At 35.6% G+C, this 27,180-nt stretch overlaps 1 protein-coding gene and 1 pseudogene across 2 annotated transcripts; one reads left to right on the plus strand and one right to left on the minus strand.

Moving 5' to 3' along the window:
- Window positions 1-4,084: 4,084 nt before the first annotated feature.
- On the plus strand, window positions 4,085-5,572 carry LOC114280668 (uncharacterized protein At1g76660-like; annotated as a pseudogene).
- Window positions 5,573-6,638: 1,066 nt separating this feature from the next.
- On the minus strand, window positions 6,639-26,880 carry LOC114283970 (histone deacetylase 19). 2 transcript variants are annotated; one of them, XM_028226874.2, is made up of 8 exons: window positions 26,647-26,880; window positions 21,877-22,412; window positions 19,663-20,103; window positions 15,128-15,358; window positions 8,278-8,348; window positions 8,141-8,192; window positions 7,156-7,221; window positions 6,639-7,066 (listed from the first exon to the last, which is right to left on the minus strand). In XM_028226874.2, the coding sequence occupies exons 2-8, from the start codon at window positions 22,402-22,404 to the stop codon at window positions 6,959-6,961; spliced, it is 1,497 nt and encodes a 498-aa protein (XP_028082675.1). In that variant the 5' UTR covers window positions 22,405-22,412; window positions 26,647-26,880; the 3' UTR covers window positions 6,639-6,958. The 2 variants fall into 2 exon arrangements, with proteins under 2 accessions (XP_028082675.1, XP_082729411.1); XM_082873285.1 differs by having other exon boundaries at window positions 26,092-26,695.
- Window positions 26,881-27,180: the final 300 nt, after the last annotated feature.

The following is a 27,180-nucleotide window of genomic DNA, read 5'->3' on the forward strand; positions in this document are numbered from 1 at the left end:
GGTCTCAAAGAGCTGGTTTTTGGTCCAAAAAGCTGCTGATCTTGTTGAGTTTCAAGGGTAATCTCTTTTCCCTCTTTATTTCCCATTTTTGCACAAGCTTTTAGCCTATCTTGCATGCTATTTTGAGCTTAGTGTATAACTGATAAAAGTTCTATTTTTGCAAGCTTTTAAAGTTTGTTTAAGATCACTTTTGTGTTTGGGGTTGTTTCCCCCCTCTTAGGCCTTGTTTGGCCTCATTTTTGTGCCTTTTTTGTGAGCTTCGGGACCACCTTGTATTGGCCTTCTCACCACTGAAATCCCTCTTGGATTTCAGTGGTGGGGATGGTGGTTTGAGGTCCTAATAAGGAGAGGGCCATCTCCTCTCCTTGTTGTCTTCAATACTTGTCATATTTGCCTCATATGTGAGCACCTTTGTTAAGTTCATGTTGGCCATGTCTTAGCTGGTATTTGTGGTTATTTTTCTGTCATATGCCACTATTTTTGCCTATCTTGGTCAATCCACGCTTGGTTTATACACTTGTAGTGTAAATTTTGCAAGCTAGTCTTGTTTGCTTCATGTTTGAGCATGTCCTTCTAGCTCATGTTGGCCTCATTTCAGTGAGTTTTTGGTCATATTTTGGCATGCCATGAATCTTTTTTTGGCTGGTTTGGTGGTCCCTCACATGCTTCATAGGCTTGTAGTGTAACTCATGCTTACTAGCTTACATTGCATGTTGTTTTGGCCCTCCATTCTAGCACATTTTGACCTTGCTCTAAACTGATTTTGTTCATGATTTGGGCTGCCTCAGCTCTATTTTGTGGCCTCATGGTCAAAAAATGCTTGCCATGCATACTTGTTGTGTAATAGCATTGACTAGTTTTGAGTTTTGAGCACTCTTGCATGCCTAACTTGAAGTATTTGCATGTGTTGGCATCATTGAGCATGATATTTCAGAGCTTATAGAGGTGCTACACTTCCATATTTTCCATGTTTTAAGTGCTCCTTAGAGTTGTGCTTGTATGCCCCATTTATGAGCCATTGCATAAGCTTCATGTAAATGCATTCCGAGCCACCATCCCAACACATTTGGCCACTGATTTTGGCATGCTTGAGAGCTACCCATGTTAGTGTAAGTCCATCTCACCGTGTTGTTGCATGCTTGTTTCATTTTGCATGTTGTTGCATGCTATACATGTCCACATGTTTAGGTTGTATGCCTATTGCATATTGTATGTTAACATGCTCATGTTGCATTAGATTTGTTGCATACTTGAGTTATTTGCATGCTTGCTTGCTTGCCTAGGTTGCATTGCATTGTGTGTGCATTCCTTGCCTCTTGATCAATCATGATAGAGGTTGAAGCCCTTTATGTGTTTTGTGCATTTCATTCCATATCGAGTTGCACACTTGGCTTCTTTGGCCATCATGCATTGAAATGCGTGATTGATGGTCCGAGGGTCGAGAACTACACTCTTTTGAGTCTTAAACATGATAGGGAGGGTGGTTGTGCATACATTGCTTTGAAAATGCATTGCCATGCTCTGTTTGCCCTCTGCTGCAGCAAAACAGGATTCTGCAGGAAGAGATGGCCAATCGGCCATCTTCAGTGCCGGCCGGCCATGTATTGTTGGCCAAGAGCTCCACTTATGGCCGATGACCATTTTCCAATGGCCGGTGGCCTTTCCTTTTGGCCGGTGACCTTCCACAGTGCTCAGAAGGTGGTTCAGAAGCATCCTTGGGACTTGTGCAATTCTCAGAGGTGCAGAACAATGTAAACAAAGGCAACATGTGGCATGGCAACGGGTTTCCGAGCGAGGCGAATCGAGCACGCATCATCCCATCATTCCGAGGCAGGGTTCGGGCCACCTCCTTTTGTAATTAATTTGTTAATTAATTAGAATTTTGTAATATTTAATTAGCTAGAGTAGTTAATTATTTATTTGGTTTGTATTATTTGTTCGGACCCTTCGAGAGAGGGCAATGTTGTAATAAGTGTGCGTGAGTGTGTGCATGTCTTCTAACCCCCACTTCTTTTTCCCTTTTACTTACCTGCTTTCAATTGTTAGTTTTAGGGCACGTTTCAATTAGCATACTTATGATAGCATGTTTGTATCATTCATCTGTATTGCATGCACCGGGCTCGGCACATCATGCTAACTGCATTGTATTTCAATTCCAAGTTGAATACATGTATTGGATTGCCGCACCTCATATGCCAGTCTTAGGATAGCCGCGCCTATCTTAGTTGCATTTTGCATGCGTTGCATTAGCCATTGCTAACATGAACTAGGATCGTGCATGATTACTAACTAGTTTCTTGTTTTGACTCGGAGTACACTGTGAGTGTTTATGCTTTAGCATCTTACATGTATGTGAATGTTAACATGACAGCATGCTTGCCATGAGGCTAATTGCTTATGTGATATAACTGCCTGAATGCCTGTGGGTAAAGGTTGGATTGCTTGAATTGGAACAATTCATTGGAATCCGTGTTTTAGCCTACTTGCAAGTAGCAAACTTCAAACCATTTCCAAACAAACGGATATGCAATGCTTTGTCCCAAATTAGGCGATCTAGTCTCTACTTGTTTTGCTGTGCGCATCACGTAGTAAAGATTAGCTAATTAACCGAAATAAGAGCACGTAATGTTTTCAAAACTCGATATCATGGTTAGTAGAGGCCGATCTTTGATCGGGCCAGCGGGGGTGCTCACAAAGTGACCTTCCCCAATCGTACCCAAGTTCCCGAGCCGAGGGAACTTTGGTGATGACGGACACGTGGCCTTAGGCACGAGTCAAGGTTTCCTAAATTCCCCTAAAATAAAATATTTAGGTGGCGACTCTGTATCTGGCAAAGCAGTCCATGTTTGGCACTTCTTTCTAAAAATCAGTTTTTCAAAACGATTTGCCGGATTTGGACTCTTGGATGATTCATCGGTCTTGCATCGCACTCCGTGAGATTAGATACAAGACCGTGACAATTTGAGTCCGAACTGTAGTGAGCCCAAATGAACAAAACGGGATTTCTCCCGAGACGTTCGGGGACGTCTACAGATACTAATTATTAGATTGGTGCAAGAATTTCTCCAGTTCGGCAATGACCTAATATTCCATTGGATGTTGATATTGTTAATTCCACTGCAATGGACATTAGCACTCGAGAAAAAATGGAGAAAGAATGGCTACAATGCGAAGTGTACCATTTTCACAGGACCATGACCATAAATTGTTTTAACTTGCTTTTTCTTACAGTTTGTTTATACCATTTTCTAAAACTTCAATGGATCTATTTTCTCTTCTTCAATATTTTCAAAGGCATTTGTTTGTTCATGCGCCTACAAGGCCTAAACTTGTTTGGGTTCACGCAGGATTTGTGGTGATCATCGTCCACCCCGTGAAATTCAATGTCCAATCAAATCCCTTCTATGATGGATCTTGAATTCCTCCTATGTGGATCCGATCTGTTAATTGTCAGATCCAATCCAACAAATCTGGGCTGCGCCGATTGCTTAAGTTCTGATTGTAGAAATAAACCACCTAGATACATGTTTTACAGAATGTTACACAATGTCTGTTGCTGAGTGAAGTAATTGCAATTTTGGATTTTTGAAAACATATTTAAGAGATGTTTCAGTTAATTAGTGCAAATTAGGATTCCTGGAAATAAGGATCTGTTGGGAGATTGATTGCATGTGAAGTACCCTTTTTGTTCAGCTTAATTTGTCATTCATTTTCTAACTTTCTGCGCTACTACTTTTTTCTTCTTCAACATTTACTTTTGGTTGGGCAATCTATATTCAAATTTCTAATGTTACCCTGTATTAACAGCAGAAGAGGCGGGGGGGGATGTTGGGGTAGATTGTCTGGTTTTGGCTCACAAAAAGGTGCAAAACGTATTGTACCTGCATCTCGTATTCCAGAGCCCAATTCATTGGCAAATGCACCAAATGAATCTCAAAATGTTGGGTTGACTAACTAGACTACAACGCAAGTGCCTTCTCTTCTAGCTCCGCCATCCTCACCTGCATCTTTCTCAATTTCTACACTTCCTTCAACAGCCCAGTCACCCAGCTCTTTCTTTTCATTGTCTACCAACTCATCTAGGGGTCCTTCGTCCACAATGATTACCACAGGGCCATATTCCCATGAGACGTAACTGGTTTCTCCTCCTGTTTTCTCATCCTTCACAACTGAACCATCTACTGCTCCTCTCACACGACTGCCAGAGTTGGCTCACCTAACTACTCCCTCTTCTCCAGATGTGCCTTTTGCTCAGTTCCTTTCATCATCTATCGATCTTAATAAAGATCTTGAAAAGACCAATTACATCACTACAAATGATCTTCAAGCAACATATTCCCTTCATCCTGGTTGTCCCACCACTGCCAGTAGTCTCCCATCACCTGTTTCAAGGACCCCAAGTGGCTGTTTATTGTCATCTTTCCCTGAACGTGAGTTCTCCACTCAATGGAACCCTTCAATTTCTTCTCATGACACCAAATACCCTCCCAAGTTTGAATCAAGCAGGTTTACAAAGCTTGAAACAGTTAGTGCCTCTAAGTTGTCTCAAGGTTCAAATTTCTTCTGCCCTGCTTTGCACAATTCTATCTGGACCAGAATCCATTGCCCCCATTAAGTGTTTCTAGGGAATCGGATGTTTACTCTAATGGTGGCAATGAGCATCATAACAAGCAGAATAAGACCTGCAAACAAGATGTGAAGGAAATAGAAGCTTACAGGGCATCCTTTGGGTTCAGTGCAGATGAAATAATCTCTACAGCTCAATATGTGGAAATTCCTGACATATTGGAGGACTCCTTTACCATGACACGTTTCACTGCCGATAAGCCACATATAGGAGGAAGTATATTGGCTGCTACTAATGAAGGAGGACAAAAGGCAAAGGAAACACGTACAAACTTGCGGAGTAAAAAAAAACATTCGTCAGAGTTAGATGATGTTTATGGGGTTGTATGTGGTGAAATGCCAGGTTCTGGCAATAATTTTGAAGGTGAATTATCTCTTGTTGATAAATATAATATGTCCTTGTTGATTGTTCATAAATCATAGGAAAGAAAAAGAAAATCTTAGTAAGGAAATTAACTTGGACTCTTAAATTTCTTGTCTTGCTATTGTTTTTCAGCAATCAATTGGAGGATACATTGGATGTTCTTGTTCATTCAATTATCGTAGTATTTGTTGTTCTTCCGAGTTTATCTCCTTCCTCTCCTATTTCCCGCTGCAATAATGTTTCTTTTCTTGTGTGAATTAGGAGGCCATATATCACGGGGGCAACCTAGAGATGCTTCTGGGCAAAGTACACCTGGTAGTGGTAACTGTATTCTGACTGATGAAGAGAACATATTTTCTAGGATGGGAACTTCCAAAATTAGCAGGAAACATCATCTGGGATTATCAAGCTCTAATGCAGAAATTGACTACAGGAGAGCAAGGAGCTTGAGACACGGAAAAGGAGACTTTCCATGGCATGATTAGTCATCAAAGCTGAAGGAAATGTACTTTCTCGTATGTTTTATTATGCAGGTTTTGAATTTCATATGTGAAAGGTGAAATGGGGCAATTGTGCTACCACTCCATCTTGCTCTCGTCTACAAGGGAAAATGAACTGCTGTGTGTCTCCTGGTGGTGGTGTACGTAAAACATATGCTGTAAGTGCACTGAAGGCACTGCAGGTCTATCGTTTCTAGTAAACTTTCTGCAACTTTTGTCACGCTGGTGAGTACGAGGTTCCTTTTTTGCTTTTTCTTTTTCTTTTTCTTTGCTAAATGTCACCCTTTTGTACCAGATTTGAGAGGATGTTTGGCACAAAAGTATTTCACCTTTTTTATTATGTAGCCGCAAAGGTGCTGTTAATTCCCCCTTTCTTTTTCCTTTTTTAAATGTATGTACAACCACTTTTATCAGTTCTAATATATACAATCATGAGAGTAATTATATTTAGGAGTTTTCTTAAGTGTGCAAGTGCACACCATGTGCCACTTACACAAAAAGTGTAAGTATAAGTATAAAGTATAAGTGTAAGGTGTAAGTGTAAGTGAGTTGCATATGGTGTGCAACCTCAAAAAATGTGTAAGTGTAAGGTTTAATTTTTTACAAAAGGTGTAAGTGTAAGGTGTAAGTGTAAGGTATAAGGTGTAAGTGTAAGGTATAAGGTGTAAGTTGCACACCATAACCAAACCCTTATAAATATTAACTAAATTCTCCAGCTGTCAAATAAATAATTTTTCCTTCAAAACATCTCATTCAGATTTTAGTTGTTTGTAGTGAAGATGTTGCTTTCTTTTAGAATATCGTTGCGCATTGTTTTTTCACTCGCCAAGGGAAATTTCAGGTCAGGCTATACATAGCTAAATTACCCCAACTTTGACAGCTTTCAGATAATGTTCTTATTGGAAGGGTATTGAATCAATGCATCACTTTATCTAGTAATTCCATGAACATTCCTTTTTTTTTTCCCCCTTCAAGGGTAGAAGCCTTTCTTTTGCAGATGAGATCCACTGATAAAATATTGAAACATGAGTTGAGAGATTTGGAGCCTCTTGGAATATAATGCTTTTAACGTGCTGGAACAATCCTCATAAAAAAAAATAATAATAAAGAGAGAGAGAGAGAGAGAGAGAGAGAGTAAATAACCTGGATTGCCTATAAGAAAATCTTTTAGTATTAAGATATGTCAATGGTGGTTCTCAAAAAAAAAAAAAAAAAAAAAAAAAAAAAAAAAAAAAAAAAAATTGTCAATAGTTGATTTTGTAGGGGAAGGCCTTGACTATATCATCTCACAAGGCGGCAGCTGCTGCTATCAGATGATCTTTGCCTTTAGTCAATCAAAAATCCACAAATTTTTTTGTAACACCGAACAGAAAAGTCCATGTCATCATTACAGCCAATAAATAAAATTAAAACATACCATTTACAACACCATACAGATTGTGTCAGTGTTGGCTATGCAACCTTTACTCTATGAATTCATCTCATAAGGCGGATCAGATGGCTTGTTTATGTTTTCTTGTTCCAGCTTTTTCTGCGATGATTCATCTACGGACGACATTGCTCCTGGATGTGAAGCCTGATAAAAAGACATTCAATTCAATAAAGGAAAAATATTACGAGGCTAAAGAAACTCCCACCACAGAAACTCTCATGTTAGAGGTTCACATTTGAGCATGCAGTTTCCATAAATGGCATATCCATTTCTCTTGCGCACTCCACTTTCAGATCCTCCTGAAGATGGCAACAAAAACAGAAATAAATAACATGAAATGGAAAATGAGGCGGCCTAAACTTAGTTCATCATCATGTATATAAAATAAGAAGCTGGAGTTATTTTCCTGCCTCCTCAGTTTCTCAAAGTAAAAATATCATATAAAATCACAAGTTACTGGTTTCTTAAAAACGTCTTCTCAAACCTTAATAAGCAGCTACCAATCAACACATAAAATCACAAGTAACTGGTTTCTTAAAAACGTCTTCTCAAACCTTAATAAGCAGCTACCAATCAACACATAACAATTAATTATGTCAAATTCAGGCCTAAATGAGTGGACTATAGCTCCTAGCACAGATAAAATCTCCAGTCAAGGCACTCTAAAGCTTTGGCAAAAAAGAAAAATTTGCCCCTGTTAAATAAGGACAACCATCATATCAAACTTGCCCCTCTTTCTCTGAAGATTTGAGTGAGGGCCTCGCCCGAAAGTTTTGACTAAACTAAAGGCTGTAAGCTCCATTTCCTCAGTCACTCCATTTGTTACTGTTCAAAAAAAGCTCTTACCTTCCACGCCCCTCATAGCTCTTAAGGGAAGGTTTCTTTTTCTACACCCCATTCCCAGATGCTAGATTCGACCGAGCAAAGGGCCTTGTTGAGAGAGAGAGAACAATTGAATAATGGGCTATGCAAAAGCTCTAAAGCAGTTGTTTTTTTTTTTTTTTGTTCCATTTCTGATACACAGAACTTTGTGCCCAACAATTTTCTTGAATATAATATTCAAACTTAAAAGCTTTGGTAGCCCCACCATCACCTGGCATGGGGCCCACTCAAGATTTTGTGTGTTCATATGTTTGTTTGTAAACATGTTGGCGTCACTAACATTTTCTAACTAGATTTTGTTGATGCTAAGCAAAACTAAAGTGCAACAGAGCATACCGTGTCTTTAGGCTCGAGATATTCCCTCTTCACTCTGCCTGGCAAATGCTTGCTATACAGGAAAATTAAGGAATAATGGATTAGCAGCCATAAAACAACACATAAGCTAGAAAGTGAAAATAAATTTAAGAATGTACCGGTCATCATCAACATCCATATCAGTATCACGATCCCACCTTTCATCCTCATCCTCTTGATCCTCATCAGCCTGAATGTTAGAACATCTTAGAAAAAGAACACTTTGTATGCAACTACAGTCTTTTAATGTGAGACCAAATTATAATAATAAAAATTGGATGCAGACATTAATTTTAAAATAAATTATAATAATAAAAATAATAGCAAGAAGAGTAGCAATCATGAATGATGCCTAAAATTAAAGGCTCAAACCCTAAAATTATGGGTCAAAACTAGTACTTTGGCCTAGTGATCATTTAGGTACAGTATTGAGTGGGCGGTATCATGGTTTGAATCCCATTATGTCTGGCTTTCTAAAATGTCTGTATATTTTCTTCCAAAATTAGAATAAGTGGTCCTAAATTCTAATAAATTCCCTAGTAACTTTTTTATAGGTTTAAGGAATTACACCAACATCAAAATAACGAAGAAGAAAAACACTAAAATAAACTTATCCCAATTACATGCCAGCAATTGATGCACACTGTTCCACCCACTGAGCTTAGAACTATAAAACTACTACAGATGCTATTTTCATCTCATGCCTTCAAAGAACACTGATGACTCTAAATTACAACATCTTGACAATTCACATTTGGATCAGGGAGCATGTCAGGATAATGTGGATAGAACATCTGTATTTTGGAAACTAACCTCAAACCATGGATAGAACCAAAAAAAAAGACACATATTTCTATTATAAAAGAAAGGTTTCATGCTTGGAAAGATAAGAAACTGACCTAGGAAATGTATCCCCAAAGCATGGATATAATTCTGTCTTGGTGTAACATTTTGATAAACTCACAAATGGAAATGTTTTGGAAACACGAGGGAAACAACATAATATTTTGGAAACATACAAAAATGTTTGAAAATTAAACTACATAAAGACTAGTAATTAAACAAGTGAACATGTTTGAGGTGAACTCATTCGTTACAAGTGTACAATTTGGTTGTATATGTCATTGTCAGCACAAACAACATATAAGACAAATAAATGTTATCAAACATTAGCTTTTATAATTCTTAATGTGCATAAAGCTCCTATTAAACAATGTTTAAAAAGAGAGTAAATTACTTTGACAACACATTATTGAAAACAAATTGACACCCCTTCACTCTATGAAATAGCATTGCCCTCCCTTTTTTAGTAACACTCTAGTCCTTCTGTGAGTCAACTGTCTGTTGACCAACAAAAAATGTTGACCACAGCAAAAATAATACATAAAATGTCAAATTTGCCCATATAAGTTAGACATTCCCCTCCCCTATGCCCTCTTCAAACAAAACCATCTCACAGCCCAACCATTTGATACCGTCCAGTAGCCATTTACCACCATCCACTAGTCATTTGGCCACTTGCCACCAGACACCAACCACCCACCAATACTCATACCTACCACTTCCTCACTCCCCTCCCTTTCCCAGCAAGATCCATCACCATCTTCTCCATCTTCCTCCATCCATCAGTCATTTACCATTGGCAACCAACCACTTGCAATAGGCCACTACCAGCCACGCCACCAATAAAAACCCCTAATCAATTCATTGCACCCATATCATCTCTCATCCCCAAACCACCAATCCCTTCACAGTCATCGCAACTTTCATGCCGCCAAAGTATAATTGCCCTCAAATCACAGCCCCTTGATGAAAACAAATAGAGAGGGAATTAAGATTTGAGGAATGAATTTCTGTTGAGAGAAAGGTCATTGCAGTTGACCACTCCGTTGCTGCCAACTACCACTATCCATAGCTATCACTGGTTGTTTCCAAAAATGCCACCATTGATTCTGCTCTCAACAACAATGAGAGAGAGAGTTAATGGTGTTAACTATCAGCGTGCCAACATTGAATTTGAGACAGAGACCCCCAATCCAACCTCCCAACCCTTTTCCAAATCTTACAGGATTGTTGGAATACTTTTTTTTTTCTTGTTTTTTTTGTGATAAGTACAAGATTGTTGGAATACACCCTCCATAATAACCATTTCGTCAAACACTGGACAGTGTCGTTTCTGCCATGCCATCCCATATCTTTCATTCTACAAGGCCGAATGTGTGGAAGAAAAACACTGATGGTATTCAATCTGATTGATTGCATCGATGATGCTTTGATCAGATAAGCTTAACCCTAAACTCACCAGACAACAACCCATGTTTCGATCTTGTGGTGCCTGTGGAATTTGGATAGTTGGGCAGTGGGGCTAGCGGTGGGGGGTTGTGGTGGGTTCCAGTAAGGGTTGAGGTGGTGGATTAGCAACAGTGGACCAGGGTTTGCAGTGGTTGTGGCCAAGGTTTCTGGTTGTTGCAGATGTAAAGAGATGGAAAGAGAGGTCAGAGTGGCGTTGGCAGTACTGATGAGATGGCAAGGCGGCAATTGGCGATTCTAACGGCAGGGTGCCTATTGTCAATGAGAAATGGCGGTAGGGCAGCGATTGGCAACACTGATGATACTGATGTGGTGGTAGGGTGGCATAACCAACAACAAATGAAGGTGGTTGGTAGTTGTAAAGGCTAGTGAGTGAGATGCGCGCACGCTAGAGAGAGAGAGAGAGGAAGTTCTAGAGTGAGAAGAATGCTGTAGAATATTATAAAATCATATGGGTATAATAGTAATTTTATCAATTCCATTTAACTTTGTTAACTAACAAGGGAGATCAGTGATATTTCAAAAAATGAAGGTCAAATTTTGATTTGAGAGTAATAGGAGGGGTGTTCGTGTTATTTACCCCTAAAAATATATTCAAAAATAATAATATAATGACAATAATTAACAATAAACAAAAGTCAAAGGGATTCCAAGGCGTAAGGTGATCCTTTTGATCACAAGACTAAAAGGTATTTTTAGTAATGTTAAAAACAAAGCTCAGCATCGGTCAAAAAGTACCAGAAGATAATAAGTAAAAGGTTTAAAATGTTTGGTTGGACACTAGGGTTTTCCATTGTAAGAGAACAAATAAGAAAGGCCAAATTCTAGAAGCAATCAGAAAAGATAGGAACCCAAAAAAATTATCCCAAAATGTGATGCGTGGCTCAGATTCAATTTTTATATAGCGGGACACATACTTGAAATGAATCTCCACCACACATTGCTTTTTTGGGTATTTTTCTGAGTAAATGTTCTAGGTACCTAGCATTGCTAAGAAGCAATAGGACAATAAAATAAAAAATAAATAAAAATAAAAAATAAATAAAAATAAAAAAAGGCACTTGTAATAGGAATGAAAGAGAATAAGCAGTTTAACCATTTCCCCTCTCTTTTGTTTCTCTCTCTTTCCCATTCTACTTTTTCCTATTCTAAACCAATTTCGAGATGTCTTCTTTGTTCTTAAATCTTCTATTAAAATAAAATTAAAAAAAGAAGAAGACAGAAAGAAAAGAAAAGATGCAATCATAAACAACTAGTTTTTGTTAAGAATTCTTGATACATGTTAAAACAACTCATTGTTTGATATGTTCCAATACATTGCAATATGTTCTTATAGAGACAATAGAATTTTGGTTTTCCAATAATGTTCATGTCGGTCTCCTAGGAAATGCCATATGTTTCAATGGAAATAAAACAAAATTTTATTCTAAGCCCCTAAGAAAAAGTGAAAAAGGAGAAGCAAAAAACAATTTGAAGATGGGAAGATGTTACTTGACTATCATAACAACATTAATGTGCATTAACCTTAAATTAAGAGAGGCTCCCACATAAGTTTAGGAAGTGGCAGCCAACTTTTGTCTTGTATCCATAGTTGTCAAATCGGGATTTGTATTGTGAATTGAAATGGCCTCGTACCGTATCGCAAATTGAATCGAATCGAATCGTGAATCGTGAATCGCAAAGATTCGGTCACCTTTTCTAAATTACTTAAAAACATATATCTACACATTTAGATGTTAAATATATCTTATTATTAATATAAAATATTCACACTTAAATCAATAAAAATGTTATTTTGAATGATAATCACGTAGTTTAACAGATAAGAAGTTAACAAAGGCTTTTAAGTAAGATCACCATCTTACCTTTTTTTCTTTTTTAGATATTTCTTATGAACCATTCTTAATAAAGATAATAACCAAATAGGCAAACTATCAAGTTCTAAAATAACAATAATTAATAATGATACTGATATTTGGACAGTAAGCATGCATACTTTTCTAAGTAACAATGAGCAAATAATAAGAAAGAATTATTTATAATCTTTTATTTTAAAGCCTAAAACATTTTAAAAGGTATAACTGACATCACACATATAATATTCAATTTAATAAAATAGCAATAGATAATTCATAATGTAACTTTAATCTTAAACATCTTTAGAATATATATTATAATTTTTTAAAGGGGGAAAAAAATGAGAAGAAAGGTTAAAAATATGTTGGATTTGACTAAATCTGATTGGATCCTATTAAAAACTCCATAATCACTAAAATAACAACAAATCATGTACATATGTTGGTTATTTTGGTATTAAACGCTATTAAAAGTTGTATTATGTCATTTTCACTAAAAAGATGGAGACAAAAAGAGTCGAAAATATGTCGGACACAATAATTTTAAAAATTGCATGAATCGTAAAAAGTGAATTGAATCGTGAATCGATTATGAATCGTGCAATTCACTAGAGATTCACTTCCAAAATAAATTCACCCATAGATTCGTATTGATTTTGTAAAAATTGCGAATCGAATCATGAATCAAATCGATAATCGTAAGATTCTAATAACAGAGCTTGTATTTAGGAAGAAGCAAAACATAAGATTCACTTTAGGGAGGTAAAACGTCTCCCACCAATGTTCTGAAATCTAGACCGTTGACTAAACTGAAAAGGGGACAGGCTCAAGGGTCACTGGTTCAACCATTGGGTCAACTAGAATAAACCGTGACATCAGATTACCTCATAAATTTATTGACAATTATCAAATAAAAATACAGCTATAAAAAAAATTTCATTTAAATTATTTTTATACTTATACATACATAGATATTTAAAATAATATTTTAAATATATATAAATTTATTCTGTGTAGGAAAGTTAATTAAACTTGTGGTTTAGACAAAATAAACTTATTGTAACAAATATATAATGTTCCTTACATATAAGCAAGACAATATGATGGCTTGGTGGTTGAAGACCACGCTTCCACAGAAGAGGTTTCAAGTTTGTAAGTTGTAACATAAGTTTAGTGTTGAGAATGCAGAATTTCGCAGGTTGTGCACAATCTGCAGGGTTCAGCTGGTTCACTTCAACCGGCGCCGGTTTGAGTGATCATCCAGTTAAACCACGGTTCTTACTGGTTCCAAGTAAATAAGCCGGTTTTCAATCAAGTCCTGGTTTTAGGGTCTATCCGGACCGGTCGACTGGTCAACCAGCCGGGCCGGTCCGATTTTGAAAACATTGGTGTCCTCTAACTTTATCAAACACAAAACATAAAGGGAACATCAAACAATATTTTATATCAATTTGCAATAGAAGATATATTAAAAACAACCCCACACAACCCTTATCCTAGGCTATAATGGGACAGGAGATGGCAAGGGGGCATTAAAACACTAAGGGGTTGTTTGGGGTGTCTTAAATAAGTGTACTTTTTATCTTTTTGGACTAAAAAGTAGAGAAAAAAAATATGGATGTTTGGATTAACTTTTTGACTTTTTATGACAAAATGTGTATTAAAATATTGTATAAAATTGTAAAATTACGAAATTGCCCTCGCTGACACTGCACAGCAGTACTGTGCAGTGCCTAATCTGTCACTGTTCAATTTTTTTTTTATTTTTTATATGACATGTGTGGCTGCAAGTGTGTCACCTAGATTAATTTGTTGGAAAGTGTGGCTACATACTTTGAATGCAGTGTTGTTTTGTTTTTGTTTTTTTTTTTTTTTTTTTCAATTGACAGATTTTCCGCCAAAAGAGGTAAATAGTATGAACTTTTTTGCCTTTTTAGTGACTTTTTGAATTTTCTTGAGGATGCCAAACTTGGCCTAAGCATAGTCCCCACGATCATAGCGATTTTAAAAGGTCAACCATAGTGATTTATACTAATGGAGAACTTTACGGATGTAGTCCCAAATATCCAAAATCTAGTAAGCTCCAAATAGAAAGCAAACAGCACAATACATCAACTAACCAAGCACAATACATCAACTAAAGCAAACAAAAATGGCCCAATCCTAGCTCCCCTTTCTTAGGTGTCAAAACCAAACCCTGCCATGTGTCACTTCAATTAAGCAAGTCAAGTGCAAAGCTCGTGACCTTTGGGCAAATGTGGGCAACCCCAATATCATATCAATATAAGCAAACTAAATTCATAAAATGTCATCCTAATATAAATAAATAAAATAAAATAAATCCTAAACTACATCATAGTACCTAAATATAGCAAACAATTAGCAATTTGAACTTTAGGTTAGCTGCATTCCGTAGCACTTACAAAACTGTTAAAACATCTCAGTCATCCTAAATCATACTTTCTAGATAATATTTAGACAAAGACAATATAACCTTTTCCCAAAAAGCAAAATGCAAAAATCACATTAATACAAAAAAAAATTGAAATAGGCTTTGCCACCAAACTGTAAAAAACAACAGCAACCAAAACATCATAGCACAAAGGTTTCCTTAGCTAACTTTTGAGTCACTTTTCCCTCAGATATCAGGCAGTATCTTGCCAAGAGAAAACTTTGCATTTCCAGAATCAAATTAAACAAGTATCAGATATCTAGCCAAGTCTCAAACTGATAGGAAAAACAAAAAGGGAAAGAAACATAGCCCCAAAAATATATGAATGCATTACCAGAAGCAGAAACAAACCTCTGGGAGCTCAATATCAGGAGGCCGTTCCTGAAACTGCACACTTGGTGCATGCTGAAGTTTTGACAAATTATCAAGAAGCTTTACTCTTATATCATCCAGTAGCTGACGTGAATTCTTGTTTTCCATGTTACTTGGAGCAACATGAAGAGTATAATCCGGACCAAAATATTCATAGTACTCATGTTGTGGCATCTTATCATCAAGGTCAGCCCCAAGTGCAACTCCAGTCTGTTCAAAGGATAACAGCTTATTTGTTTAACTTTTAAAAAATTAAAAATATAAATATAAATAAAATAAAAAAAAACCAATAACTTCCTCAAATGGGAAGAAGGCACTTATCAACGATTCAACAATAATCAACAATTTTTTATGTTGAGAAAAGAATCTATGTACAAGTTCCATATTAACAAAAGGGAGGTGGTGTTCATCATTGAATTGGCAGCCAAGTAATTTCATTTAGCTCGGCAGTTGCAATTCTGTGATAACCAAGCATGGGCAGGTGAATTGGCCAAGATAACAGCTAAAGAACCAAACGCTGGAGTTCGGTTTCTGGGTTGTGTGCATTTCAAGGATCAATCTCTACTCGAAATGGGTTAGAGCATCTTGGCATACCCAAAATAAATAAATAAATAATGTCTGCAATTCAATGTTATACTGCGAAATGGTAGAGTATAGTATATTATATACAAGGGTAGTTTCATATGTTTATGTTTAATCGTTGTTTCTTAATTTGGATTTAGCTTTTGGTACATATATTAGTGCTTATAATATGATCAGATTTAAGCAAATATCGTTTCCCTTTTGTAACATGGTATCAAAGCTCTAGTTGACAAAGGTCTTGGATTCAAGTCTCTCCATTGACATTTGGTATTTGATCCCCATTTGGTTTCCTCTTCTTTGTTTAGTTGTTTGCTTCTCCTTCTGTTTGCTTCTATGTTTGTCTCTCCACTTACAAGACGAGATTGCACTTGAGGGAGGGTGTTAGATAACTTCATATACATTGTTGGGACTAATTGATCGCAACCTTTTCTCTCTCTTCTGGTTGATTGCCAGCGTTAGGGTTTCGTCAATCGCAAGTTCCCCTATTCATTCTTCGTCGTTGTTTGAACCCTAGCAGTGTTTGTCGTCAAGCAGGACATCGCTTTACTCCTCTCGATCAGTGCTCATCATTGCACTTAGTTTGATCCGTATTCCAAATCCAAATCCAAATCCAAAACCCTAGCTATCGCATTTTGTTGATTCATGATTGTCTTCCACCTTTGACTCACGATTGATAGACTCATGATTGGGAAGTTGATCTCTCTCTGGTGTTTGATCTCTCAGTTGATTTCTGGTGCTTTCTTTCAGATTCGCGATCGTTTTCCATCCTTGACTCTACTCTACTCACTAATGATAGGTCGGTTTGTTGTTTTCAGTTTCACAATTGATAGGTCTCTCTCAGGTTTGAAGCCTTCTTTCTCACACAGACTGGGTATTTTTATTTATCTCAGATCTCTTTTACTAATTATTGTTTGCTGCTAAATAGTAGTTTAGTATTTGGCCCACTTTTCACAATGGCTGACAATAAATTACAAGCCATTAGTATTCGTTTGAATGAGAAAACTATTCATAGTCCAAGGTTTTTAAGAACTTTCTCCTGGGAAAATATCGTTGGGAGCTATGCAACCAGCTCCACATGTAGACCCACAAATTCTAAGGTTAAGGGTTATCAGTTGGCTCTTCACACATGGAAAAGGAAGAATGCCCAAGTCCACAAATGGCTAAATAATTCTATTGCGCCAAGCATAGACATGAATTTTTTGAAATATGACAACCACCAAAGTTTGGGATTAAATTGTATCTGAAGTCAAATTTTGGTAAGTAATGTGAATTAGAGATGTCTTTTTGGTGTGCCAAGCAAAGGGACAAATCTGTTCAAGAATTTTATAATTAGATGTCTATTATTGGAACCGGTTAGCTCATGGAACCATCAGATTTACAATTGTTGGATAGTTATCTTCAGTACATGGAAAGACACAAATTGGTACAGTTTCTCATGGCTCTTCAGGATCAATTTGAGCCCCCTCATGGTACTAATCTACACAGGTCACCTTTGCCTTCTGTTAATGGGGTGGTTCATGAACTTATTGTAGAGGAGACTTGCCTTAAGGTTTCTCATATTACTCCTCCATCTCAGTGTGTGTTTGCTACTTCATCTCAGCCTCCTCTCTTGCCTACTCCGTCTTCTTACCTCATTTAGGTTACCAGAAAGCCCAAACCCAACATTGCTAATGATGAGTGTAGCTTTTGTCATCAAAAGGGTCAGTGGAAGTTTGCTTGCCCTCATCTTACAAATTCAAAGGGGCATGCCTCTTCATAGTCCCTTTCTCGCTCCTCTTCCCAGGTGTCATCTTGTCCTCCTGCCGCTCTTGCTGCACCTACCTCTAACAGTGTCTTTCATTCATCTATTCGATCCATGTTTGAGCAGCTCCAGTCTATGCTTCAATCCCAACCTCATGCTTCCGCCATGACCGCTACTCATTCAGGTTTGCTTGGTTCTCCTTTCACAAGTATCTCTCCTACTACTTGGATTTTTTAATCAAGTTCTTCACATCATATGACTTCTAGCTTGTCTAGTCTTAGTAACTGCTATTCTCCTCCTATTACTATTGTTACAGCTAATGGCCCCCCTATGTATGTTGTCTCCATTGGATCTGTTCTTCCCTCTTCTTCATCCTCTTTATCTATTCCTGATGTCTTTTATGTTCCCCAATTGTCTCTTAGTTTGTTGCCCATTAGTCAACTCTCTGATTTTGGTTTTAATGTTTTCTTTTCTTTTGGATGTGTTGTTCGGGATCGAACATAAAAGAAGCAAATTGGAATTTATATGTTCTCGAGATCCAACACATTCCTATGGAGTCTTCGTCAGCCATTATGGCTTCCTTCTGTCTCAATCATAAGTAAGGTCATTTGTCTAGTGATAGTTTGAATAATTTAGTTAAGTCTGGTGTCTTGGGCTCTATCCCCGTTAGTGATGTCCCCAAGTGTCGCAGATGAAAACTTGCAAAGACGTTTGCTTTACCTTATAATAAAAGCAAGTCTATTTCTATCTCTCCTTTTTCTATTGTTCATACTGATGTGTGGGAGCCATCCTTGTTGATACTAACAGGTGGATCTCGTTACTATGTTTCTTTTGTTGATGATTATAGTCATTTCTCTTGAGTATATCTTATGTCTCACAAGTTTGACTTCTTTCGCATATATCATACATTTTCTTCCATGGTTCAGACTCAGTTTTTCACTATCATTAAGGCCTTGTTTGTCATAACCTCAAAAGGTCAAAAAGTCACTATCTTATTTAAGTCACATCATCTTATTTAAGTTACATCACCTCTCTATCACATCACTTCAAATCCAACCCAAACCCAACCCATATTTCATAAAAACTCAAAAAGTGCACTTATTTAGATCATCCCAAACAACCCATAAAATTCTACAGTCTGTCTTGGTTGGGAGTATTTTGTCTAATTTTATAGCTTTCTTAGATGCATGTGGTACTACTATATTCATCAATCTTCCTATTCTGATACCTCCGCACAAAATGGCAAAGCTGAACTAAATACCGTCATCTTCTCAACACCGCCTATTCTCTCTTCATTGGTTCCTCGTGGTTTTGGGGGTAAGGCAGTTCACAGCACAACCTATCTTATCAATTGTATGCCTACAACTCTTCTTTCAAGTATCTCCCCTTATGAAAAATATATGGTCAGGTTCCTAATTATTCCTTGTTACGTCTCTTTGGTATAGCATGTTACGTGTCTTTGTGCAAATATTGTTTTTCTTTTGTAACAATAACCACCACAAAATAATAACATTAAGGAAGAAAGTTCCAGTCGTTTCCATGAGCCAACATACTGGCATATAACTTGACAAGTTAGAGGGCAATGTAGATCAAAACACTGACAGAGCAACAGGCCCACAAATATAAGAAACATGTTGAAAGGATTTTGTTATTACAAGGAAAAGGAAAAGAAACCATAAATCTGAGACAAACTGGCAGAGTCTCATCACCTAATAGATTATAAGAAATAAACAAAATAAAGCTTTACTAAACAAAATAAAGTTTTACTTTATAAAAAATAAAATAAAATTTCAAATAGAGGATGACAGTGAAACTGTAATTTACTCAACAGAGAATTACATAAATCACTGACTTACCCTTTCAAATTTAATTAAAAACAAAAAAAAATAAAAAATATGTAATTTTAAGAAGGGGGATATTGGGTTCATACTCACATCAAGGACAAAACTCTTTTAGACACACTTAGCTTCTACAAAACATGTATTTTGGGGTTGTCGGTGTATTTTAGTCATTCAGACATTGTTCCATTTAATGGAAGTGTTTCTACAATTTTAAGTCTTTTATTCAATTCCTAAAATGGTCTGTAGTTAAATATTACCATCTAAAGGTTAACAAAAAGCACCTTCAAATGGAATATGAAACCGTGATTCAATTATTGAAAATAATCACTTGCAATATGATTATATAATACCTCATAGCACCAGCAGCGAGCAACGTTACGTATGGTATAACCACCTCCACCCAGCAACAGTAGAGGCACATTAAATGATCTCATGTATCTTACACACTCTGCATGACCTTTTATTGAGAGATTAAAACAGCCTAATCTATCCCCAGACAACGAGTCTGCACCACATTGTAAGACCACAGCACCAGGCTTGAAAACTTCCATCACTTTGCCCATTATTGGCTTAAACAAGGACTGGTAGCTCTCATCATCAATACCATCATCTAGTGGGACATTGAGAGAGTAATATTTCCCCTTTCCATATCCAATATCACGTACATCACCCGTACCAGGGAAATAATCTCCGAATTTATGAAAGGAAACAGTCATAACCCTGTCTGTAGTATAAAAAGCCTCCTCTACACCATCACCGTGATGAATATCGATATCAACATATAAAACACGCTGCAAGATCAACACAAACACAATATCAAATTATATCACGTGATAGCCTAAGTAAGCAATGTGAGCTTAATGTGCTAAATGCTCTGTGTGCGCGCAAGAATTCTTATTCTAATATGCAAAATACTTGATGCAATTGCAAGAACAAAACTCGTAACTCATCAAAACCTTATAAATAATTTTTTTAAGAAAAGGCCAATTTTTCTCAAAATAAAGCAAAAATTTACAAATTAATAGTATACAATCTAAGGTCGTCAAAAATTACAAATTTAGGCTAAGTGGTAAAGACTTTAGGGTATGATCCAAGGTCTCGAGTTCCAGTCACCCCAAGGGGCAACTGGATGTTTGCTATTCATTAACTTCATGACCCTGGGATTTGTTGAGGTGCCTGGACACCCAATTATCAAAAAAAAAAAAAATTGACCTAAATTTACAATAAAAAAAATTTTATATGGAAGGTTTGTTGAAACCCAAGTAGCATAGACATGTGACACGATACGGACACGACAAGAATTGTAAAAGGTAAAATGGGGCAATTGTGTTAACACTACATCTTGCTCTCGTCTACAAAGGAAAATGAAATGTTGCATGCATCTCCTGGTAGTGGTGTACGTAAAACTAGTATCAACTCACTTGATGCAAGAAAAGACCTCTTGCAAGAAGGTTGGCTAGAATTTCTTATAAAAACACAACCATTGCTCAGTTAATAATGAGAATATTTAAATATTTTGATTCCATTTATTATTTTCATTAAGCACATAAGAAAGGAGTTGTATGAGATGAAAATCTCACCAATAAGTTGAAATGAAAGTTTTATATGATTGTTACAAGGCCTGCTAATATGTATGATACAGGATATTAAATGGTTAAAAAATAATTAGTATAGTTTAAAACGAGAATTTTAATATGAATGAATGGTTTACAAGAAAAGATAAAATGAGAATTGTATTCATTAGGGGCAAGTTAGAAGAGGCACCAATTGAACATAAAATGAGGAATGTGAGATGGTATGCCCATATACAGCATAAACCAACTAACGTGCCTATAAAGAGGAGTGATTTTATTCATGTTGAGAAAGCTAAAAGAAAAAGAAGAAATCCAAAAGAGAACATGAGTCGAAGCGGTAAAAAATGACACGATTACCTCAGACTTAACAAAGGGCATGGCTTTTAATAGAGCCAGTTGGAGGACCCAGATTCATGTAGCCAACCGTAACTAATTGGGATAAAGGCTTGATAAGTTGAGTTGAGTAATAACGATAGAAATAGCAAGTACAAATACTGAACACTAATATGGATTTTTCTTAGGCCATGTTTGTTTTGAGAAAATGGAGGGGATTGGATTAGTAATGAGGTGAGTTCAAAAAAATCATGTTTGTTTTGGAAAATTGCTATGGGATTAAGAGTCCCATGGGACTGTGAAACCCCTCCAAGGAGGGGTCTAGCAATCCCATGGGGGAGATGGTATTGAAATTTAATTTCATGGGATTGGAGGTAAGAAGACTATTTTGCCCAACTTTACCAAAACAATTAAGTCACCTTCTATATAACAAAGGCTTTTACGAAATTTTATAGATTTAATCCCAAACAACTAATATCACTATATAGTGCACAAACAAATACAATTTCTTTTACATCTCGAACCTAATATCACCACACTAGTAATCCCCTCACTCAAACAAACGAGGCTTTAGAACCATACATAGATGCTAATCAAATGCATTACACTTATCACACATAAAAAATAAATAATAGCAAGCAAAAAAATTTCACCAACCTCATGCACTTTAAGAAGTTCCAAAATTGCTAAGACAATATCATTCACATAGCAGAAACCAGAAGCCTCACATTTCTTTGCATGATGTAGACCACCAGCCCAATTTATTGCAATATCACAAGATCCATGGTTCAACTTCACGGCACCACCAACTGAACCCCCAGCATAAGTCTGACAGAAAGAATACAAACCATCAAACACAGGGCAGTCTTCACCAACATTGAACCTCTTCAGCTGCCTGAGTTGATCCTGCTGGGTTTCTGGGGTGATGCTCCTCAGAAATGCAACATAATCATCAGCATGAAACCTACAAAGATCCCTATCTCTAGCAAGAACAGGCTTTACAACATGCATATGTTGTAGTAAACCATAGTGAGCTAGAAGAGCATGTGTCATACGAATCCTGTGTGGCTTCATTGGGTGACCTTGCCCATAATAGTAATTGCCAACCTCCGGGTCATAAAAATAGAACACTTTTCTCTTCACTCCATCTGGTCCAGATGGCAGGGAATTGCCCCCTGTTTCCATCACTCAACCTGATGAAAGGTTGTGAATAAAGTTAAAACAGAAACAAAAGTGTTCGACGTGCATAAGTCATGTAAATCACAAGTGGGACACTTAATGCTCAAACTAAACCAAAATGCAGGTAGTAGTTAACATATACACACACACATATAGAGAGGGGGGGGGGATGAAAAAACAAGCAAGCTAGATAGAAAGGACAGTTACAAGTAGACAACGTTCCAATTGGTTGAAAAACACTTCCAAAATACTTAAACACCATAGTACAAGATCATAATTGATTAAAATGTTAAGAGAAAAGCTTTTATTTAAAACAAACTCACTAATTATTACAAGAGAATAGCTTCTTCTATTTAAAACACACTAATTGGTGTGGCCTGAACTTTCTCTTGTTAAGGGAAACTTACTTAAATTTTTTTTTATATTATTATTATTTATTTTTTATTTTTTTTTGTTAATCAAGCGAGAAACTCATTCTATCATCACATGGCAATGTGTTCTCAATATCTCATGATTTGAGGTACAAAACATACAATATATGATACATGTGATACACGCATACTTCGAGTTTCTTTAGTAATTTTAGGGGGGAGCTTGCTCCAGGCAGGTTTGGATCACTTACAATACACAGCTCTAATCGAGCGATGACAACCAGGAGGTGGGCTTGGAAGCAGCCATCTTTCAAAGAAAGCGTAACCAATTAAACATGTTTAAAAACTAATATTGTCAGAGAAAAAAGTTCATTAATATTAAAGAAAGCTATTAATCTTGCTTTGGTCTACCTTCTTCACAAATATCAACTCTCATGATATTAAGAATTTTATGCCCACTTATATCAAGTGAACCTAACCATATTCTAAATGGCTTAACAAATATTTCTATTATATACAAGATTTGAACACTTAAAAGTTGTAAATTACAAAGAAAAATCTGAATGGTGAGTTAACACAAATAATATAATTAAAAAAGATGAGAAACATATTGAGGGGAAGTTTGTCATGTAGTTACAGTTTGAAATACTTAGCTAGTTTTTGTCCCTCTTCTCTTGTTTTCTTTTTGTATATCGATATTGGGAGTAACTGGAAAATGGAAGCTGAAAATATTGACGATATGATGCTCAATAACTAGTACTTTCACTATGTAGTGGAGTGCTTGATCATTTAATAATTACAGAATAGACCAATTTATTTAATATTGAATATAATAATGCAATTAAGTGTCATATCTATTAATTTTTTTTATATTTTACCTTCACTATTCGCTTTATATGTATTAAGCATTGATGCATACATGCTTCTTCACATATTATTGATAACACATGATCTAATGCTTCGCACTAGAAAAATATTTCTGATTTCTAAGCATATATTTATTTTTTCAACCCTATTTTGAGATTGTTATAAAACAGGAAATATTATTCCCATTTTTTTTTTAATAAATCAGACTCCCAATTCTGCTTTTAGTGTAAACATTACACATGACATGATTTCCAATGCACATTATAAGACAAAATTTGGAGTGCATTTGTCAAAAAGTGGAGTGGGAATAACAAATCCCATAAAATATTATGATGTACATTATAATACAATGCATGACCTGGAAAAATAAAACAAAAACATGATTTGTGATTGTATCAAATCTGACAACTATGATTGGAATACAAATTAAGAAGTTATTTACTAAAATAACAAAATAGAGAAATTACATCTGAACTATATTGTGTAGGAGCTATGGCGCAAATCTCAATATGGTCAGTTCCATAATTTCTATGACCCATAACTTTTTGTCTAGACAGATAAAAATGAAGCTATATATTATCAAAAACATTTGAGATACATTAAAATAATTGATGTACCCCTATAACTCAATTTGTCATCATCAAAATCATTTCAACAAACCTTGGGCCTAACAATATATATTGCTAATAACTTTTGTTTTCTTCTTTTCCTCATTGTAATGGAAATTGTCCATTCCATTGGATAATAGGTCATGAACTTTGTTGAATTATACCCAAAAAAACACTAAAATTACTTATTATCTACATAACAAAGCAAAAAAAAAAAAAAAGATGAAAACCCCTAAAACACAGAACACATAGGACTCTAGGTTTAAGAATTCTACACTTAATAGTAAACAAGTCACAATTGCTACTTTCTCCTTCAATATTTTCAAATCTAAAAATCAGAAGGAAGCAGTATATTAGTCTTACAACTGATTCTTATATAACAACTTTTTATTAAGAAAACCCTAAAATTGTTCTCTTTCAAATTGGAGAGATATAGCAATGCCAAGACGAAGAAAATTTGAGATAACATTAATACCATCAAAATAGTGTATAAAAAAAATGTACAAATAGATGCTATGCCAGGACAGAAAAAATTTCAGACGACATTAACAAATAGATTGCAGACAAAATACACAAGATAAGATAAACCTAGTCAAGATTCCCAATCACAACTTCCAATTTCCCATTATCACAAATTCAAGTCTCCTGCATTGAATTGTATTTCCAACCCAAACCATATATATTGATATTTATGTTTGTGAGCAACTCCAACATTATTCTTTATTGGGTTATTACACTTTCTACCCCTAAACTATTGTCAAATTATCTATTTAGTCCCTAAGCTATTGATTAAGTCTACTCAGTCCCTAAAGTTTATAAATCAAAGTTTATTTAATTCCTAAACTATTGATTGAATCTATTAAGTCTTTAACTATTTGATTCAAACCTATTTAGTCCCCAAAAGGGTTACAAAAATAAAACATATGCTCAGAAGTATTATAAATTAGTAAAAGATCCTACCTAATTAAGATTTTATTGAAGAAAAATCTTAAATTTTTATTGTCTTTAAAAAGTATTTTATTTCGTTGTGTGTTGAAATTAGTATTAGATTAGTATTAGATATACTGAAGAAGTAGAATTAGATCATTTAAATAACAAATCTTCACTACAAATAATAATAGAGCAAAAGAATACATTAGTTAAGTTATAAAAAAAACTTAGCGAAAAACTTAAAAACAATCAATTAGAAATTATAAACGAAATCTGACATATAATACTAGATAAAGACAAGCACATAGCCATTGTAGAAGATAAGTTAGAAAATACTATAGATAATTACTTTTACCCTTACAAAGAAAATTCATCATAACAACTGATGCCCACTTTTCAAAGACAATAAAAATTTAAGATTTTTTTAAAATAAATTTTAACTAGATAGGGTATTTTAATAATTTATAATACTTACAGGTTTATATTTTATTTTTGTAATCTTTTTAGAGACTAAATATGTTTGAATTGAATACTTTACGAACTCAATAGATTCAATCGATAGTTAGGGATTAAATAGACTTTGATTTATATACTATAGGGAATTGGTAGACTCAATCAATAGTTCAAGACTTAGACAATTAAGTAGACAATTTAGCAATAGTTTACAAGTATAGAGTGTAATAAACCATTGTTTATTTTACATAGCGAAAGTACACTCCTTATTTTAATAGTTACTTTTTCATTTATGTATTCCAACACGCTAATCTTTATTTTACCTACCCTTTCAAAAACTAACTTAACGAAGTTTCAAAAGAAATTATTGGAGCTAGAAAAATTTAAAAACAGGTAGCAGGTCCCAAAAACATAGATATAAAAGAGGTATAAACAATACATGATTACAAGACCTAAAAATATACCTACAAAACATAGCAGAAGCCAAAATAAGAAGCAAGAAAAGACTTGAGAAGCCCACTGCAAAGAAAACCCATTACAAGACTTGATAGGAATTAAATAGACATCCTACAGCTACAATTGCAAATAAACAGGTAGAACTATAGGGTTCCAAAAAGTGGTATTAACATTATGCAGAGAAAGAGCGTAGTTATGAGATGAGCATCCAAATTCCAAATAGGCAACTAAGAACTTTATAGTTATGAAAATAAAATTAGGGTTTCGAGAAGTTCAAATATAGGGGTGTTCAAACCTAATTACAGTAGGATTCTATTAAAATAAAATTAGGCATGAATATATTTGTAAAAAGTTCAAACTAAGGAAAAATAAAGGATGAGGGGGGTTTCGGCTTTGCAAAGAAGAGGGAAAAACTGTAGATGGGGATGGGGATGGGGATGGGGATGGGGATGGGGATGCAGAGAACGGGAAATTGGGGTTGCGAAGGGTTGTACAGGGGATTTGCATAGAAGGGGCTTGGGTTGAATTGGGAGAGAGAGAGAGAGAGAGAGAGTGTTCCGCACCTTTGATCAGAGAGAGATGACAAAGGAAATTGAAGGAGGGAGGTGCTCTTGTGGAATTCCTTGGGCTGCAGAGATATTGAGGAAGTCAGATTGCTCTTCAACGCAGTTGAACGAGCGAGGCGCTCTTCTACGATGGTTCACCCTACACGGGTGGTTTGTATATGCTCATATTTGTTTTGGTTTTTTTAATTTAGCGTAGAAAAATGGATAGGTGATAAGATAACTTGTGATAACAAGCTTTTTACCATTATATATATATATATATATATTTTAAGGGTAGAGTCATTGGTCTACCACTATTTTAAAATTTAATTGAAAATTATTTAATTAATTCTGTTATTATGTTAATAAGTCTTCAAACTGTTGTATAACTATTTGCAAAGCTTCTTGTTTTACCATTATCTGTCTATTTATTTGAGAAATTTTCAAATTATAATTTTCTAGAGATCTACCAGAAGCTAATGATAATATAAATTGATACCTTAATTTTTTATCTTCTAATTCTTGTATAAGCTCAACACTGGTTCTGATTTT

Source organism: Camellia sinensis, chromosome 6 (genome assembly GCF_055761805.1).
Source record: "Camellia sinensis isolate YWXY chromosome 6, ASM5576180v1, whole genome shotgun sequence".
Classification (NCBI taxonomy): Eukaryota; Viridiplantae; Streptophyta; class Magnoliopsida; order Ericales; family Theaceae; genus Camellia; species Camellia sinensis.

Bases quoted from the DNA above. Each gene is read 5' to 3' on its own strand.
- LOC114283970 (XM_028226874.2), bottom strand. From the start codon at position 22,404: ATGGAAACAGGGGGCAATTCCCTGCCATCTGGACCAGATGGAGTGAAG. The intron at 8,193-8,277 runs GTACATTCTTAA...TTTCCTGTATAG, and splicing joins ATGGATGTTGATGATGACCG to CAAGCATTTGCCAGGCAGAG. The intron at 7,222-8,140 runs GTATGCTCTGTT...TGCCATCTTCAG, and splicing joins ATCTCGAGCCTAAAGACACG to GAGGATCTGAAAGTGGAGTG.